Genomic DNA, 18,178 nt, shown 5'->3' with positions numbered 1-18,178 from the left:
ATCTCAAGTCTGGCCATTCTCTAATCCTTTGTTGGTGCATAAGCACTCATAAAACACTAGCGACATTTTGCACGACACTCCAGATTTTTATACGTTTATTGATACACATTACGTTTTTGATACACGAAATCTATGTCAGCACCTTCCCGCTTACGTGTCGTCGCACGAAATAACAAGACCATCACGTTATACACACAAAAAATTCGATATGTTAATAGACTTTTTCGTGGATTAATAGATATGTATAATAAAACTATAACGTCGGTCTTCAATTCAACACCGAGAGTCCGATGTTTTTTCCCCGTAATACGTTTCGTGCCGCACATGTTTATTCTCTATATTCTTTGTTGTGCGACGAAATAATATAATAGCAATTTTTCTCTACACGGAAAAAATATAATAATAAAAATTAAAATATGTAATATTTGTGTGGAATATATTAATTAATATGTACAAGAAATCACGCGCGATATTTTTATTCAATAATACACAAATATTATATACGAGTATTATTTTACAAAGAAAAAGCACAATTATTCAAATATTTTGATATAAACAAATAATCGTTAACAAACAATAAAAGAACAAATATATAATTTATTATTTTTATAGTTTATACAGAAAGGGCTATTAATGCCTTTATACATAAAATACACATATTGAAATACATATATTTTCCATACATGTATACACAAAATATATATGTACTGATATGTATTGTGATATGTACATAAATTCATTTGTAAAGACATTAATGACGCCTTCTGTACATATGCACAATTAATTTATTATATAGACGAGCGAAAGATAGGAGCGTCTCAATACTTAATATGTCCGGTATCTCGAACAATTTAATTGTTTAATTAATATTCTAATAACTTTTACACATAGAACTTTTTGTAAAACTATCATAGAAATTTTCAAGCGCTTAAAATTTGGCAAGAAATGCTAAAATTGTCAACAAACAAAACAAGATGCAATGAACTTGACATCTCACAATAAGTTTGTCTCAAGCTATTTTTTTTTTAATAGTCAGAATTATTTATTTAATTTTATCGAGGACTCCGTAACTATCAAAAATAAAGCCAAAACTCAACAATTAACGAGTTTCTATAGAATGAGACGCCAGTTTCACGGACACGGCTGACTGTTTACAAGATAAAAAGCGAAATTATCAAAAAAAGAATTTTGGAAAAAATTCCCTGAATCTCAATAAAATTCCATGAGACTTCCCTGATTTTTCCAGATACAAAAGAAATTCTTGAATATTCCCGGTTTTTCAGGGAGTAGACACCCTGAAATTTAGAATCCGAAATATAGCGAAATTTTTCATCATATCATAAAATTGATATTGCAGCATCACTGAATGAAGCAGTATCACCAAGAGTATCACTTATTTCACAATAGCTATAAAAAGTTAAGCTGCTAATATCATCCTAAAAAATGATAACTAATAATCTCATCAACGAAAGATATAGCCGCTCGATCGATGTTATTTTTCATATTTAACTTTTGCGTCACTGACGAAATTCATGACATCATAAAAAATAAATTTCACTCAATATATAGATCGATATTGAAATACTCGTTCGTCCCTATACATATATTGATCGAATGTTTTACAGAAAACAAATAAAAAAGTGTGAATTTAATGCAGAAAACCAGTTCGAAATTCTGTTGCTGGTTCGAGAAGCGCAAAGTTTAAGATCTTATCGCACATATAAATTATCGGCTCCGAAGCATTTCATATATACATTGAGCGTCTTTATCATTATTGGTAATTACATAATTGGCATTTATGCAAATATGTGTGTGTGTGCAAATAGTGGAATGTTTAATTGTCGTCTTGGTTAACGAAAGAATCTCAACTACCTATAACCATAAAAACGTATTTTTCACCAAGATTACGCGTGCAAATATGATTATCGCTATTGTCGCTTATACGAATCAGCGTCAAATTGCTAAAACAAACTTTATAAGATGACTGCGAATAAAAGTGTCGTGCTACGACTAGCTATTGTTATCTCGCAATTCAATCCGGATTTTGCGACAAATTTATAAAATTGCGAAATCACATTTCGTTATGTACACAGACAACTGCGATTTAAGTCTATTGAAATCCACAGATACTTTAATAAGTTTTAAATTATTAAATTGCATATAAAATTTGTTTATATAAAAAGTATCTCCAATATTGTTCGACATATTCCACAATTTTTTTTAAACACTCTTATTCAAAGAATTCGTAAATACAGTTTTCCGATATTATTAAAAAACATGGATCATGTAATTTTCATTTGCGTATAAAAAATATCACTATTCGAAATCAATGATACTCGATCGGCATTTTTGAAGTGACGAAATGTAAAGAGATTTGAGTGAAAGTTAAATAAAAGAATCGCCATTGTTGGAACACGTCAAGCCAATTGAGAAGACAGTTCGCGTGACTACAGCCTCTTTCTCTTATCGACGGAATCAATTTAGAGCTCGTCGTAACTCTCCGGAAGGGTAATACGATCTCTCGCAAAGACTAAAGTTTTCTAAACAAGTTTTATTAAGATTAACTGGAGAGGAAGATTTTTTTTATCCGTTTGCTTTCTTAAACCTTAATTCAATTTATCGATTATATATAACTCTACAGAGTTATCAAAGACAGTATTTTTTATTATATCTTTAGCCGATAAACATACATATTGTATGTTATTAAACAAAATATACTACGTATATCATATTTGTGTTTGTACTTCATATTGAGAAAATTTCAATTTAATACTTATTAAATTCGGAATCAATTCAAGATTAATAAATTAACATTCCGAATTTAATAAGTATATATATCATAAAATTTGATTTCACTTGATAAAAATATTTAGTGCGCGAAAAAATTCAAATGTTAATCAAATTTGATTGAAATAAAATCATAAAAATAGCGAAACAAAATTATTAACAAAACTAAGTAAAATATTGATTGAAATATTAAATGCTCCTCTCATAATTACATCTATTCTACTTTATTAAGTCTATTTCATTAGAAAGTCAGTGTAAATCTGAAATCTCACGCGCAATGATTTAAGACATATTTTTCTCTTCGTAGAGCTTTATTAATTTATCTAAAGTAATTTTACGATGTAAATTACCGCGGCTTTATTATTTGCGAGTGAGATGCATTATAATTAAAATTATATATTCCCGAAAAGAGTAACGGTCGCAATTTCTTTAATCTTTCATTCCGTCACCTATCTTTCTCTCTTTCTTTTCTTTCTCTTTCTCTCTAGTTATGAATACTCTCTCCGTTTCCTCCTGTCTCTCGTATCTACGGGTCGTTGATATCGCTCGCCTTGTGTTTTCTCGGATAACGCGCATGCAGCGGCTGTCTGCGACGTGAAACGCGGCGTACGCACTGCGTGCCCGTGATAATAATTATTGACAGATGCGACCGACTAATGCAGCTTTCGTCTAACTTGCCAGCCGCGACGAATTGTTTACTTGATGAAGACACTGCGCGCTCAACGCGGACTCAGCGATAAATCGTTACGGGACGCAGACACAGCGCGACATTTACACTTTAAATTCACGATAATCTATTACTTTATATTATTTTTTTTTATATATATAATTATCAGTAAAAAGTAATAAACAAAACATTAAATATTATACTATCAAATTACTAGAAAAATTCCTGAAAGTTTTAATTCTTACGATATGTTCATACAAATCATTTCAATTATTTCATGCTATCAAAGAGCAAGCTGTTTATATCAATGTATTTCTTGTTACTTAAATATGAATCACATGTGTACACATAATACGTTAATCAATATTTGCTGAATCTAATATTTTGATTTTAAAATTAATTGATAAGTTAAGCTATATGAGTCAATCTTTTAATTAAAAAACTATAGCATATACTTTACTGTAAATTTTGTTTCGTAAATTTTAATATTTTCTATTGTGCATAGAGCTGCCATCTGTAATATTATTAACCCAGGACTAAAAGATTTAAAACTCCGGATTTTTCCGACTAAAATCCGGATACTTATAATTCGTAATATAAAGTTATTGAAACTACTAAAATGATCAAAATAGAGGAATCTTTTATTTAGATTTTTAAACAGAAAAAATTTCAAAAATTACAAAAATTATAAATTGAGGGTTAAAAATACACAAAAAGAAGTTTATTAACTTTTATATACTTTGGTAATTTTTACAAATAAACTATTGGTATTTAATAAAAAAATGTTATACAATTACAAATCATATTAATTAATATAATAGAAACATATTCTAATATTTACCAATCAATAACAAAATTAACATTACCAGACACTCGAAACCCGGACAACTTTAAAAAATCCCCCCGGACGTCCCTGGATACTTAAAAAACTAGGACAAATCCGGGGAAAACCGGACGGATGGCAGCCCTAATTGTGCACAACTTTTAAATTTATTTTGTTACTCTTTATTATTGAGAAATTTTTTGCGAATTAATATGTATTGAAGACTAATTTTTCTTGAAAAAGAAATAAATTTTAAATATTCCAATAAAAAATACAAATATAATTAAATAAAACATACTAATGTAATTTAAAAATATTAATCAGATAAATGAAAATACTACTATAATTAAAAATTAAAAAATACAAAAATATAATAAAATAAAAAATAAATCTCATATACACATTTTTAGAGCAAATAATCGAGAAAAATATTTTCGAGTATAGAAGCTATAACGCGACGAATAACATTTCTAGCTATTTCAGTCCTTCGAGAGAGATGCATTTTCGTTAGAAATTTCCAGCAGAAATGTAGCAAGCAAACATAATCCCTTCATGTCATGTCAAGGACATGAATGTTTGATTCGTTCGCAAACCACAATATAAATTGGATCACTTTTAAAATTAAATCGACACAGATATTGACAAAATACGTACATAAAAAAACTTTGTTAATAGAAAATAAGTATTAATAAGAAAAATAACGACACCTTGATAAGAGAAGTTTCATTATATTGATTTTTATATATTAGATATACTTGAATTTTTTATTAATCGAAAAAATGCTAAATTAGCATGTACGGAACATATTGACAAAATTTCTCGTTAAACAATTAAAGCCAGGTTTTACTAAAAAAAAGCAGACATTATTAAAATAAATACTAGCATATATTAGTAGTATTTGTTTTAATTATAATTTTAATTGTTATGATTATTTATATATAATAACAAAAATTAGTTCCAATTTTCATTATATTTTGTAGCTAAATGTAATTGTCTAATTTATAATTAATATAATGTATCGAATCAATATTAAATATTGACAAATAAATTATTTGGTCTTAATTGGCGACAAAACATGCATAACGTGAGTTCCATCGTTTATATTTCAAGAAAATAAATAGAAAAAATAATCGCAATGCAGGAAAAAGTGTTTATCGCGATTAGTAATTGTACAATTTTAGAGCCGCAGTGGAAGAAGAAATGGCAATTGGATAAAAATTAAAATAAAATTTCCAATGACAGGCGTCTTTTCAATAGTTGAAGAAAAAGTTTACAAGTTTTAGTTATTTTTCGTTCTTATGAAAACAAGCCACAAGCTTCCGAGTGGCGAGATAAGGCCGCCTTCTCGCGTTTGTTTTTCCACGATAAAAAGCAAAAGCCCGACGAATCGCGCGACTCGCGGAAACGAATAACTGCGAATTTAAAACCGGCTGATTTTACACTTCAGACTATTAATGATCCGCGCAGGATCATATGGTTGTTTGAGAAAACATATGTTTGGAAATCCTTTGAAAAGTAACAAAAATAATAAGAGTAAAGATATAATTAATATATTAATGTTCTGGAAAATTAGATGTAAAATATACGTAATTGTTACTATAATACTTCTATTATGAATTAACTTGAGGCGGAACTCTTTGAAAATATAATGATATTTCATAATATAATTAATATATTTTTATTATTAATATATTTAAATTAATAAATTTGTATTTATTCTCTAAAAAATTAGGTGTAAAATATTATTATAATATTTCTACTATGAATTAACTTGAGCTGCTCCTCAAGTTAATTCATAGTAGAAGTATTGTAATAATAATTATATTTTATACCTAATTTTATATATATATGTATAATGAAAAAGAGTGGCAACTGCTTATTGTATTGTACTACGTATACTATCTACTATCAGCGCCCATGTCGACTTTTGCAATAACAAAGGTCGATCGATAAACGACGAACAATCCATGTACATACGTAACGCAGGAAAAATATTGTGACCTCCCCCATATACCCTCTCCTTCACTAGATGCAATCGTCATAATGTACTCTTCTCCTCCTCTTATCTTTCGCAAGTAAATTCGTTCGCGAGTAAATTAAAGTTCAATGTGCAGTACGTGTGCATTCATTCATAGAAAACTGCCTGGCGCAATTTGCATTACAGCCATCTAATTTATCATGCCCTACGCCATTACGTCGAGTCCACTGTTGAATAACGATTACTTATACTAATATACAGAGCGTCCCGAAAAATGACACTCAACGTATATTATCGTCTCAAATTTTCAAATTCAATATTGCCTCTATGAAAAGTTTAACCACTTTAATTAAGACGTTACTTAATAACGAAAATCCATGAGTTGACAAGTTCGTAAATAAGGAGAAAAAATAATTATTCAAATAACTTAAAATCAATTTCGCGTCCTTAAAAAAAAATTTTGTTAAATATATAAATAAATTAAATAATTGAAAACTTAATTAATATACCAAATAAAAATAAAAAAACAATTTACTAGATAAATATATACAATAACTCTCTCTTGAACTTAAGATATCTTTAAAAATATATTATTAATTATATTTATATTCTATTAAAAGTATTTTCTATAATATATATGAATTAGGTAAAGTTAACAAAAGGAGTATGTGTAACCAAAGTCATTAACAGTACATTGAATTATTCTTTAAAAACGTAAAATTTTAGTCAAACATTTATTACACTACATTTAGAAATAATTGCAAAATATAGGGAAAAGAATAAAAAGCCTCTCCTGTATCTATTAATTGATCTATGGCTATTATTATATTATGCACATGTGCATTGTATGCCCTTAACAGTCGTTTTATTTATTTATTAATGCGCCTCCATTCACTATACTCGTTCACTTTACAAAGCGAATCGCCTGTTTCGCGGAAACGCTACGGCAAAATGCCAGCGCGATAATTTCTATCTAATGTGCTCGTAATTAAATCCATTCCCGATGTACATAAGTTCATTCATAATCAAGAAACGGTCGCGTAACGCACGACTTTTAGCAACCTGCCAAGTATTGTTATGCAACAAACGTAAACGCACGTACTTGTTTTAACGCGCGTTAACCTTGCATAAACGACTGGCTTTTATATGAAAAAGGAATCACACAATTTTAGATATTGTTAGAATTCTAAACATAGAAAATTCTTGTGCCCATATTTATACGAAAAAAATCTAAGCTCGTAACAAATAATATACAAAAAAAAAAAAAAAAAAAAAACAGGTCAGTGCTTTTAAAAGTCTAGTAAAAGGATATAAAAAAATAAACATATTATATTCGTATATATTAAAATTATCAAATTCTATTTTAAACTTTAGACACAAATATTATAAATGATTACTATATATATTATTGATGAATTACTATATAAGTCTTATTAGAAAAATTAAATGTTACTTCGAAAATAAACTGTAGTAAAACACAATATATAATCTCTATAATTAATAATGAAAAACGTGAAAAAGGTTCAAAAACAGGTCGCCTGCTACTAAAGCAAAGGAATGTACGTGCACGTGAATGCAACTTATAGCATAATGCGTTACACTGAATGTAATAGTAACAATAGTAGCAAAGTCATTCTACGTTCTGAACATTTGCGTGACAAACGTACGCGACAATGTTGTATACTTAAGTCAACAATACTGATCGCTACAATGAATCAACTTGCCTCCGGCGGTGTTAAGCAAAATGTATTCGTGAATAACAAATAGCGATTTTTCGCATACGTATTGTTTGTAAATGTATATTTCACGTACGCTAATATACCCGGCGTGTATACAAAAATACATATTCAAAATCATCGTTCGTTACTTGTTTTACACACGAATATATTTTCGTTTAAATTCTAGGTAAGTAAATGTATTCATTATGATATCAAATTGCGTCAAAATACATACGTCAGAATTACATTGAAATAATGTCAGACTATTTATTTTTGTTACCTGAACTCCTGCTTGAAAAATGACTCGATTAATCGAGTTACAAGCGAGTTTGTAAAATATATTTCAATTTATCAATTAAACTTTTACTTTTCCTCTTTCTGTCGATCTGTATTTTTTTTTTTTCTTATCAAAGATTTGATAAATTTTTATTTTTATTTGTACTTTTAATTTCCAGCGCGAAAAAGCGCGCTTTTTATAAAGACCAATTGAACACTGAAAGTCAACTCACCTTTCTCGAACGCCTCCAGTGACAAATCGTCCTTCCGAGGCGCGTCCACTCGCACTTCCTTTAGCGTAGCAACGCAGAGCAGTGTCCAGTGCGTAGTTACCGGTGCAAGAGTCCGTTCCGCATAAACAAAAACACAAACTCGCGACTAGTTCGAGCTCTTTTATAAGCGACGTGCGTCTTTCTCTCGCGCGGCGATATCACTTGCGCGCCGATTCTCCTTTTTCTCGTATTTTCGTTCGCGAGAAAACATGCAGCGCGAACGAGCGAGCGAGACGACCAGCTGCAACCGCGATGGAGCGCCAAGTTCGAGAGAGACAGAGATAGAGACAGTGAGAGAGGGAGACAGCGCGCGCGCGCGCACCAAGTGCACGCGTACAAACGTACGAGAAAGAGAGAGAAAGAAAATGATAGAAGAAAGAGGAAAGGGACAGAGAAGAACGAAGAAAATGACGCGATGAGGAGGAAGGATTGGACGCGACGGGCAAAAAAAAAAAAAGCGAGCAATACTAGGAACGACGCGATAAGGAACGCGCGAGTTTCCTGCAAACGAAGACACGGATCGGATCGCGCGTCCGAGACACGCGCAATATCAATAACCCGTCGATATCGAGCCCTTATTTTGTCGTCACCGTCACATTGTTACTCTCGCGTGGCGCGAAAAACGAGGCACTTCAAAAACGATCTTTGCAGGACATGGCGTGCGTGCGTGCGCGCGCGCGCGATCTTTGCAACGGTCGCAGTCTCTCTCTTTCGCCGAAGGAGAGAAAGAGAGAGACAGATCGTCGTCTTCTCTTCCACCGGTATGTTCCTGCTCAGGATCCGATCGAGCAGGCACTGACCCCACGAGACAACGTCAGTGCGAATGAGAGAGGAAGAAAGGACGAGAAAGATGTAGAGAAGGAGAGGATGTACGCGAAGGCACGAGTAGAGAGAGAAAGAGAGAGGGAGGAAATAACACAACGATAAATAATACAAGGGAAAAAAGACAGAGAACGAAAAAGATCACTAGCGGATTACAACGGTGTACAATACCTCGATTTGTTCGAAGCGTTCACTTCTCTTTGTCGCGATGTTAACTTCCTCGCGGCTTTCGAACACGCGCGACTTTCAAAAACGAGCAAGTCGCGGGCAAAAGGTAGAGAAGGAGAGAAAAGAACACATACTCTCCCGCTTTTCGAACGCGATTTTCGCACTAGTCTTATGTGTGTTTAAACGCGCGACGTTTCCTGTTCAAAGATATATATCGCGAGAGACGACGAAAATCGTCGACGACGGCGACGATGCGCGATGGAAGCGCGCTCGCAGAGACTACGATACGTCAACGTATATCTCGCGTGCCGGTTCAGAATACACTGAATATAACTTCGGAACGGCTCCGCCGCACTGTGGCGCCTCGCTCGCGCTCGACAATCCTCGGCCGCGCTCGGCCGCGCTCGACTACCGTAGACTGAACTACCGCGACGCTGGGTCGACCGGTCGACGAGGCTCGCTCCGTCACTCGATCGTTGACCGTGCATCGTACAGGTTGGTGTAGGAGCGCTCATTCGCTTCGCCGTTAAATGTCAAGACCATTTCGCCGAATAAACATTGCTCTCTCAGCTTCGATTCTATAACAAAATAGGTAAAATTCATGTTAGAAATTGTGTGAAAAGAGATTCTTATACACATATATATATATATATATATATAATAATTCATAAATATTTAATAGAATAATAAATTTACGCTTCAATTATTTTCTGTAATATTTGCACTCTTAAATTTTTGGAAATATTCTAATATCTAGAAGTCGAAAAATAAATATTATTACTTTTAATTTTTAAAAAAATGTTGCGCTTTAAATTTGCGTCAGAGCTTGACAAGAGATGAACTTATAATAATTTATAACTATTTAGTTACATAATAAAATGCGTTGATAATTTTCTATAATATTTTCTCTCTTAAATTTGTGAAAATATTCTCATGTGTCTAATAGCTATATATAAGAGATTTAAATATTATATATTTTTAAGTAAAATATCCCGCGCTTTCAATTGTGTTCCAATACTTATACTTCTTCTTTTTCGGAACTCGTATAAATAAAATTCAATTCTCGGGGTTTAATTTTTTGACAGAGATCTTTCTCTAAAACACATTACGGTTGCGGAAAAAGTCATATTCATACGAAATTCAATATATCATTGTAACAATGTATATTGTTTCATGGCTCGTTGTTACATAGCTGCTTGTGATACATTAACCGTGTGTTATTAATCGCTGTTACGCTGAACACGACAGTTTAAACCTCGTTTAAAGGTACATTAAAACAACAGAACCGTGTCCTGCAGCATCATTAGTTTGACAATCGTTTAGTACTTGGAGAAACTGTAAACTCGGTTAAAAGCGCGAGCTCGTTAAAGTTTGAAATACTGAAAATTGTTTCACGAGTATAAGTGGAATCGACAATTATTTCAGATTTCAGCGCACATGTACAATATCGGTCTCTCAGATATGATTTTGAGCTCTCATTCAGAATAATATTGATTTCTTAATGCTAATGACCCATTAAACTAACAATAAGTACAATTTTATTACCCAAGAAAAAAAATTTGTAATCACATAAGTAATATTTATACATAAATATACATAATTAATATTCATCATTTGCTACGCATATTCCGCCTGTATATATTTAAAATACACTTCAATTATATTTTCATGAGTTTTGTCTCCACGATGTTATTGACGTTAGCGAACGTCAACGTTATTCCACTATCGTCATATAAAGGCAACTCTACGACATCGAGGCATTGTCGAGCATACATGTTCGCGTGTATACATTATGCAAATTGATTCCATCGATTGGCCGCCAAACTCACTGCGCGAATATAGACTTGTTGCGCGTTTCACTGGCTCTATTCCGTTCTCTACAGCGTACTCGTCCTGCAGCTTGTATTTGCCACGCAATTCTAAGAAAATAACGTCACATTAGGAAAATAACAAGCGTGAAAATAACGAGTCCTGGCGCAGTGTCTACGCATCAATTTATAAGAATTTCCATAATATCGATGTGCATCTTGATTCAATTGCAAAAATAAAAAAATAATTAACATTTTGGCTAAACGTAAAAATATTTTATTTTTTTTAAATATATTTTTATACTCAAAATCGTAAAGAAAATAATAGTTATAGAGAAAGCAAGAATTAATTCGTAGAAAGCTAAAATTATTAAATCGATAAAATCTTTCGATAATGCGAATGGATACTATTTCGAGATACGATCAATTTATCGATCCCACCGGTTCATATAACACTTCTCCGTAAATCGTTTCGATTTCCACTATCGACTACCAGTCGCGCGCATTTTCTCCGAGTTTACGGACAATTAAGGATCGTCGTAATTATCTTAAGAGGCCTCTTCGTGGGAGCGGTGCTGTTGCCGATTACTACATGTCGCCAACGACGGACGCCGCTCTCTTCTCGCCACTCGTCTAATGCAAGTGTCATTACACGACCGGTATATGTAAACGCCTATCGCGAGATATCGCGCGTTGCATTTGACTCGCGCAAACAAGAACGAACGATTCATAAAATAGTCTTAATAATAGTCATTTAATGATCGTTAGAAGCTATGAACTGAATAAAACAAAGTCTCGTTGATCATGAAATTATTGCATGTTTTCATTCCGCTTACGTCAACAGACGCAATTATAGAATAACGTAGCAAGAATAATTGTATACTTGATTAATTACAGAAAGTAGAGTTTTCTTGTTGATTTTTTAGAAGACAAATGTATTTCTAACAATAACATTTGAACTTCCATCATACAAATATATTTAGCTTTTTATGTCTTTAATTAAACTTGTGTTATCTTTAAATTTAAAAGGATATATACATATCTTTTTATTTGTATCAATATTTTCCGATATATTTTTTGTACAATAATGACACGTTATAAATTCAACTATCAAAAATCTGTATTACGTCTTTAAAGAAAATATAAAAACTATTGTGTATAAAATATTTTATTTTCAGTTATTTTTTTTTTGTAATTTAGTATTGAAATAAAAAAATTCATTTTCTCATGGAGTGAGAATCAAACGTGAAAAATTATCATATGCTGACATGAAAAAAATAACGAAGTTGATAACATAGATTTCTTTGTTGTTTATATTAGCTTCAAACTAGAAATAAGAAAGATCATGTCTTCTTTTATCTCAGATGTTTTATAAGAACGAAGGGAATACATTTCTCGCGAAAACAGTCAGTAGAAAAGAAGACCACTGAGAGACCACGAAGATCAACACGTTTTAATGCAAAGAGCACAGTGAAGAGTGGCCATTAGGATTCGCGGTAAATGATAGGTGGAACGACATCATCGATCCTTATCGCGAGCTTGACTTTGCTAAAGAGAGCAGCAAGAGTTTGCTAAGGAGAGCGGGTTACCTTGCTGCTTGCTTATCGTAAAAATGCAAGATGAGAACCCACCACTGCTTCATGCCAAGCCATAATTATCTTACTGGTAATACGCGGTTGTCGTCGGTGCGATTAGCGTCGTCTTCTTTCGCGAGTTGTCTCAACTTGTCGCAAATTACCGGCATTGGGAAACTGGATACGATTTCTCTGACCGCGTGGTATATTTCTAACTATATATATTTTTTTTTCAAATATATATATAAATAAAACAAGTAGATAATAAATTTTTAAATGCATAGAATTTAATAAATTCATTCTACATGTGTGAAAATAATTATTAGTAAAAATTATTCGCGTGAAAGGTCTCGATTAAATTCCAATAAAATTAATAATAAATACATGCTTAAAAGATGACTAGCATAATTTTGTATAATGATAAATTAGTCTTCATAAGTTTTTAGTTCATGGAGAGAAAAAGAGAGAGAGAGAGAGAGAGAGAGAGGGGGGGGGGGAGGAAGAGAGGAGCGAGCGAGAGCGGAAGCGAACATTGTCTTACTAATTACCATTGATGGTACGATATGCGAATCGGTAACCACAGTTTAATTAGTGGCTTAATAATTGGATGTCACAGGATTCTAATACTGTAAAGTTTCATTATAATGAATATCGATAGAACGAAACTCTCGTTAAAATAATGTTTAATGAAATGTTATGCTAGAGGAAGCGCCAACACAGGAATATGAATAAATTAATATATTCATACTTTTATTAAAAAACTTCATATTAAAGGGACATTTTCTTGCTGCGCATATTTATAATGACTATAACTCGAATCATATTCACATTTATATTTTTGGCAGAAATATCGGAGAAAAAAGTAAAAATCATATATATATATAAATCGTTTTTCAATACTGTAGAGATCTTTTTGTTTGTATATCGTCCAATATCGTTCTGAGTTCTTCGTCCTCTAGGCGTCCCTCGAGACTAGGAATAAGAGCTTTTGCCTCCTCCGGAGTTTCGGGACACAAATTAGCTAGCGAAGCAATCTCGAATTTATGTAGCTTTTTCTGCATCAACAAACTGTAATAATGTAAAAAATATTTTGCATTATATTAATTGTGTCAGTCACACTTCATACAGTTACATATGTATCATAAAAATATTTTATATATTTTACATAATTTTTATATATATATCTTACCTTCTAACGGCTGCGATTGTCTCCTTATTTTTCAGCTTTCCAAATCGATTAGTGTATGTCAAGCTCTTCATAAAAACTTCGGAAAATTCTTGTTCTTCTTCCGCTGACTCATTTTGAGCCTTCCTATGCTCTAATAGCATATAAACTTCCGATATCAACAATGTCTCCGCATTTTCGAATTCTGCGAAGAAATTTGTCGTTTTAGCAATTAATTAATGATCAATATTTTACTGTATTACAGAACTGATACACATAAGTGTAATGATTCGCCATATTTCCTGATTAAAAAACTAAAAAAGTATAAAATATAAAAACATTTTCCAAAATTGTCCAAAATTGAAATTTATTTATTAGCAATCAATAATAACTCAATTACATAGAATAAATATAAAATATAATACATTTAATAATTAAACTACTTCATACATTACTAGAAACATTTTATTTCCTGATTAATAAATAAATTTTATGATTAAGACTTTTCCTAATTAAACATACGTCATTAAAAACACATATTATTTACATCTATTTATTATAATCGTTAATATTCACAAATTTGAGTCAAAACTTAAAAAAAAAATTTTTTTTATTTTATTGTTGCATTCTACTGTCAATCATATAAGATTAATTGCAAAATAACATAGATTACTGATTATATTTTATCATATCTGAAATAATAAAATCCAATCTCTTTTAAAGGAAATAAAAAAATATTAATAAATATGTGTATAAAACTTGGACACTTCCTAGACAAGTTTTTTTTCTAAAATGTGAATTCTTCTTAAAACAATGATACGTCTAACTTAATTTACGATATCACAGTGTTTGCATATTGTGTGCTACATTTTCTGCATCATATTAGCTTGCTAAAAAAATAAATATCATTGAGTCGGCTTATTGATGTATCCATTTTCTATCAAAAAATCATATATCTTTCGCGTTTTGTTCACGTCAATTTTTAGGAGAATACGGGCCTGTGCCAATCTGAGATAACCGTTTTTCTTGTTTTCCGTTATTAGAAGTTGCTTAAAATCTAAGTAACTGGCAGGCACCACTCTCGCGACGGAACAGAGCTCTCTTTCGTCGGCGCTCAACTTCTCGTATCCTGGTAGACCCTTTATCATGAGAGGAGGTGCGGATCTACGTTGCATGGTTGTGGGAATTGAATTGTTACAACCAGCAAAACTGTTGGGCAATAGACTCTTCCAACTATACTCCGGGTTACTCATGTACTGTTTTCTTTCCCGTTCGTTATCCTGCCTTATCTTACTCAATTTCTGAAACATGGACACGCTGTGAAAGTGTTTGAGTCCGTTTCCTCTGAACTCTAGAAGTCTATTGATCCGATTCTTTAACTCGCCGGCGTGATGCAAACCCTCCATGAGAAAGTCAAACTCCAGTCCATCCACAAGTTGCATAAATATTAGCAGTCTTTTCACGAACAATCGCGTTATTGTGTTCTCATATCTCTGTGTCCATGATATGGTCTTGCGAAAGATGATCAGTCCATGATCACGTACAATCCTCTGTCTCCTTGCACGCTCCTTCAATCTGTTATTATACGCCTGCACAATCGCCACCTGCAAAACCTGTCCTAATGCGTACGTGTCGTCATCCGGTTGGAACTCGTCGTACTCAAGATTGGCTATCAACAATTCCGCATGATTATCAAAATTCACCTCGAAATCAGATCTAGCCGCGTTGTAACCAGCTAGCAGTTTAGCGTTAATCGTGTTTGTGGCAAATCTGGGCGGCTCCTCTAGACCTTCTAACTTATACAAATAAGGGATCGGTTCGCAAGCAAATAAACTGGCTTTAGTGTCCTTGATCCTCGGCAGGCCCGATAGAGTCTGTTTGTCTATATAATGCTGCAGATAATGCATCTTACATTCTTCACCGGATTTTCCCTGTATTCTACGTCCTACATCAATCCAATTTCCAAAACCGCATTGCTGCAAGACATTCATCAACTCGAGCTCTTGCTTAGCACTCCAACTGCTGCCATCGATTAGAGGAAATTCATTTTTTATAATCATATAATCGTGATCATTCTTATGTTTATTGATCTCAGAACCTTTGGCGAAGCAAGAGAGACATATCTCAACATCGTTGCATATGGCGCAACGAATATACGGCTCCACAAGGGTCGATCTGCACACGTGGCACGTTGGGTCTGAAGTAAGAATTTCATCCTTCAAAACTGACACCTCGAGTTCTATGTCATGCTCAAACCTGTTTCTCGGACTCAGTAAACAGTCTGAAAGAGGAAATTCGTTACCTTAGCCCTTGCCACTTGGATGTGCAGGCATTTTAAAATCATGATAGCGCATAAAGGTAAAAATTAAAACAAAACTGCTTGAACTGTATACATAAACTTTGTATGACAATTTTACCATTAACATAACATCAAAAACTTAATGTTTAGATTAATTAATATTTTCTCAAAGATACAAACTAAATTTTATACTTGGAAATACATCAACAATGAATCTAGCTATACATTGCTTTAAATATTATCATTAAAACAATCTTAAAGCCTTACGTCTCTCAATAATATATATTTTTTCAGCAAACTAATACGATGCAGAAAATGGCTATTCATATTTATTATATATTTAAGTTTTTCTGTATATATATTTGTAAAAAAAGACTTGATGTTTTATTTATTAAATTCTATTAATCAAAATACTCAATATTATCATTACAATAAATACAAAGTTCAATGTTTTATTCTGTATTTTCTTTTAAGATGTGTACAAAACCTTAGAATATAAAGTAACTAAATATATTTTCAACAAGGCCATAATGAAAAATTAATTTAAAGACTAAAAAGATTAATTTCTTATTAAATTGCTACGACAAATGTATCATGGAAGTAAGGTTAGCTGTATGATATGCCTACTGGTTTGATACGAAATAATCAGGAAATGTATATACCTTTTGGAAATTGTAGATCCGCCGCATCCTCTTCCGTCATATCTGTGATATTAGAATTAGCCAGCGTAAAAGAATATAGACACTTGTTTGAAAGTGTCGGCAATGAGCTTTAAATTAACGTGTGTGTAATTGGAAGAATCTCTCTCAATCTAACCTAAAATATATACAGTGTACTACAAGCACAGACTTGCAACTTGCAACGTAGGGCGCTTTTGGGTCCACACAGATTTTTAATGCACCTTTTCACATATTAATAATATGCAAAATGCATTAAATTTTTATATAGAATGTAAATTAATGTTATATATGTCAATAATAATTTTTTAATGTTACATGAATTTGTTGATTTTCCAGAAAACATTTCCTATATTTTTTCTTTTTTTTTCTAAGGGCCCTAATGATACCATAACTCTCGAATGACATATGTACGCTACTAAAGGTCATCTGACTTTCATACGCGACTACGCATGCGTGAAAAATCCCTCCATCTGGACGCGACTGCTCCTACGAAAGCATGCGTAAAAGCAGGGAATGGAAATAATAAGTCGCGTTCAGTGGCGCAATCACGTGGACGAAACGATGAATGGTTAGAGAAAATTTGTGGCGCCGAGTCGATAAAAATTACAAAATTGTAATTTTTATATATATATATATATATATATATATATATATATATATATTGCGTTTCTACAAAGAGCCTTTAAATATATTGAAAAAAATACATATACATAATATTTGTAATACATAGCATTCAGATAAAATTATTGCATATAACATACACATAATAACTTGTTAAATTAATTAATTCAGACTTTTAATTTACTATACATACGCATATATATATAAAAAAAAATCATATATGTTATACAATCGTATACATACTGATTTTAAAAAGTTTAACACATCAAAAATTACATTTGTAAATTTGGTAAAATTTTTCCAAGCAAACACACAAAGTAATAATAATAATCAATTATAAATATAAATAATAATAATAAACAGTTAGTAATGTTTGACATCAGATTTGATAAGTACATTGCAGCAAATTGATTGGGCATTCGGACTTTAAACTTGTATTCTTTCAATAAAATGTAAACGCAAACATAATTTAATGGAAGATTTCGCGGAAATAGAAATTGAGCACAAATATGCTATTTGT

The 18,178-nt window shown here is 32.0% G+C and overlaps 2 protein-coding genes across 4 annotated transcripts in view; both read right to left on the bottom strand.

The window, feature by feature from the left end:
- Window positions 1–9,850, bottom strand: part of Pde9 (phosphodiesterase 9) — a 157,311-nt gene extending 147,461 nt beyond the window's left edge. The window contains exons 1-2 of one of the 2 annotated variants that reach the window (XM_072904080.1): window positions 9,515–9,850; window positions 8,483–8,762 (exon numbers count right to left, since the gene is read on the bottom strand). The gene's annotated coding sequence lies outside the window, so the exon portion shown is untranslated. Of the gene's footprint in view, window positions 1–8,482 lie in introns of both variants that reach the window. The other variant, XM_072904079.1, reaches the window with a different exon arrangement.
- A 3,528-nt stretch (window positions 9,851–13,378) lies between these two features.
- On the bottom strand, window positions 13,379–17,364 carry Ada2a (Transcriptional adapter 2A). Of its 2 annotated transcripts, XM_072904187.1 has the most exons (3): window positions 17,020–17,253; window positions 14,083–14,263; window positions 13,379–13,961 (listed from the first exon to the last, which is right to left on the bottom strand). In XM_072904187.1, the coding sequence occupies exons 1-3, from the start codon at window positions 17,057–17,059 to the stop codon at window positions 13,787–13,789; spliced, it is 396 nt and encodes a 131-aa protein (XP_072760288.1). In that variant the 5' UTR covers window positions 17,060–17,253; the 3' UTR covers window positions 13,379–13,786. The 2 variants fall into 2 exon arrangements, with proteins under 2 accessions (XP_072760288.1, XP_072760287.1); XM_072904186.1 differs by lacking the exons at window positions 13,379–13,961; window positions 14,083–14,263 and adding an exon at window positions 14,591–16,339 and having other exon boundaries at window positions 17,020–17,364.
- Window positions 17,365–18,178: the final 814 nt, after the last annotated feature.

Source organism: Anoplolepis gracilipes, chromosome 13 (genome assembly GCF_047496725.1).
Source record: "Anoplolepis gracilipes chromosome 13, ASM4749672v1, whole genome shotgun sequence".
Lineage (NCBI taxonomy): Eukaryota > Metazoa > Arthropoda > Insecta > Hymenoptera > Formicidae > Anoplolepis > Anoplolepis gracilipes.
Note: the sequence above shows the minus strand (reverse complement) of the source record. Positions and strands in the feature narration are given on the sequence as shown.

What these genes read in the sequence shown, in the direction of transcription:
- Ada2a (XM_072904186.1), bottom strand. Translation starts at nt 17,059, where the DNA reads ATGACGGAAGAGGATGCGGCGGATCTACAATTTCCAAAAG. An exon ending in GGATCTACAATTTCCAAAAG is followed by an intron (nt 16,340 to 17,019) that starts GTATATACATTT and finishes TTCCTCTTTCAG; the next exon opens with ACTGTTTACTGAGTCCGAGA.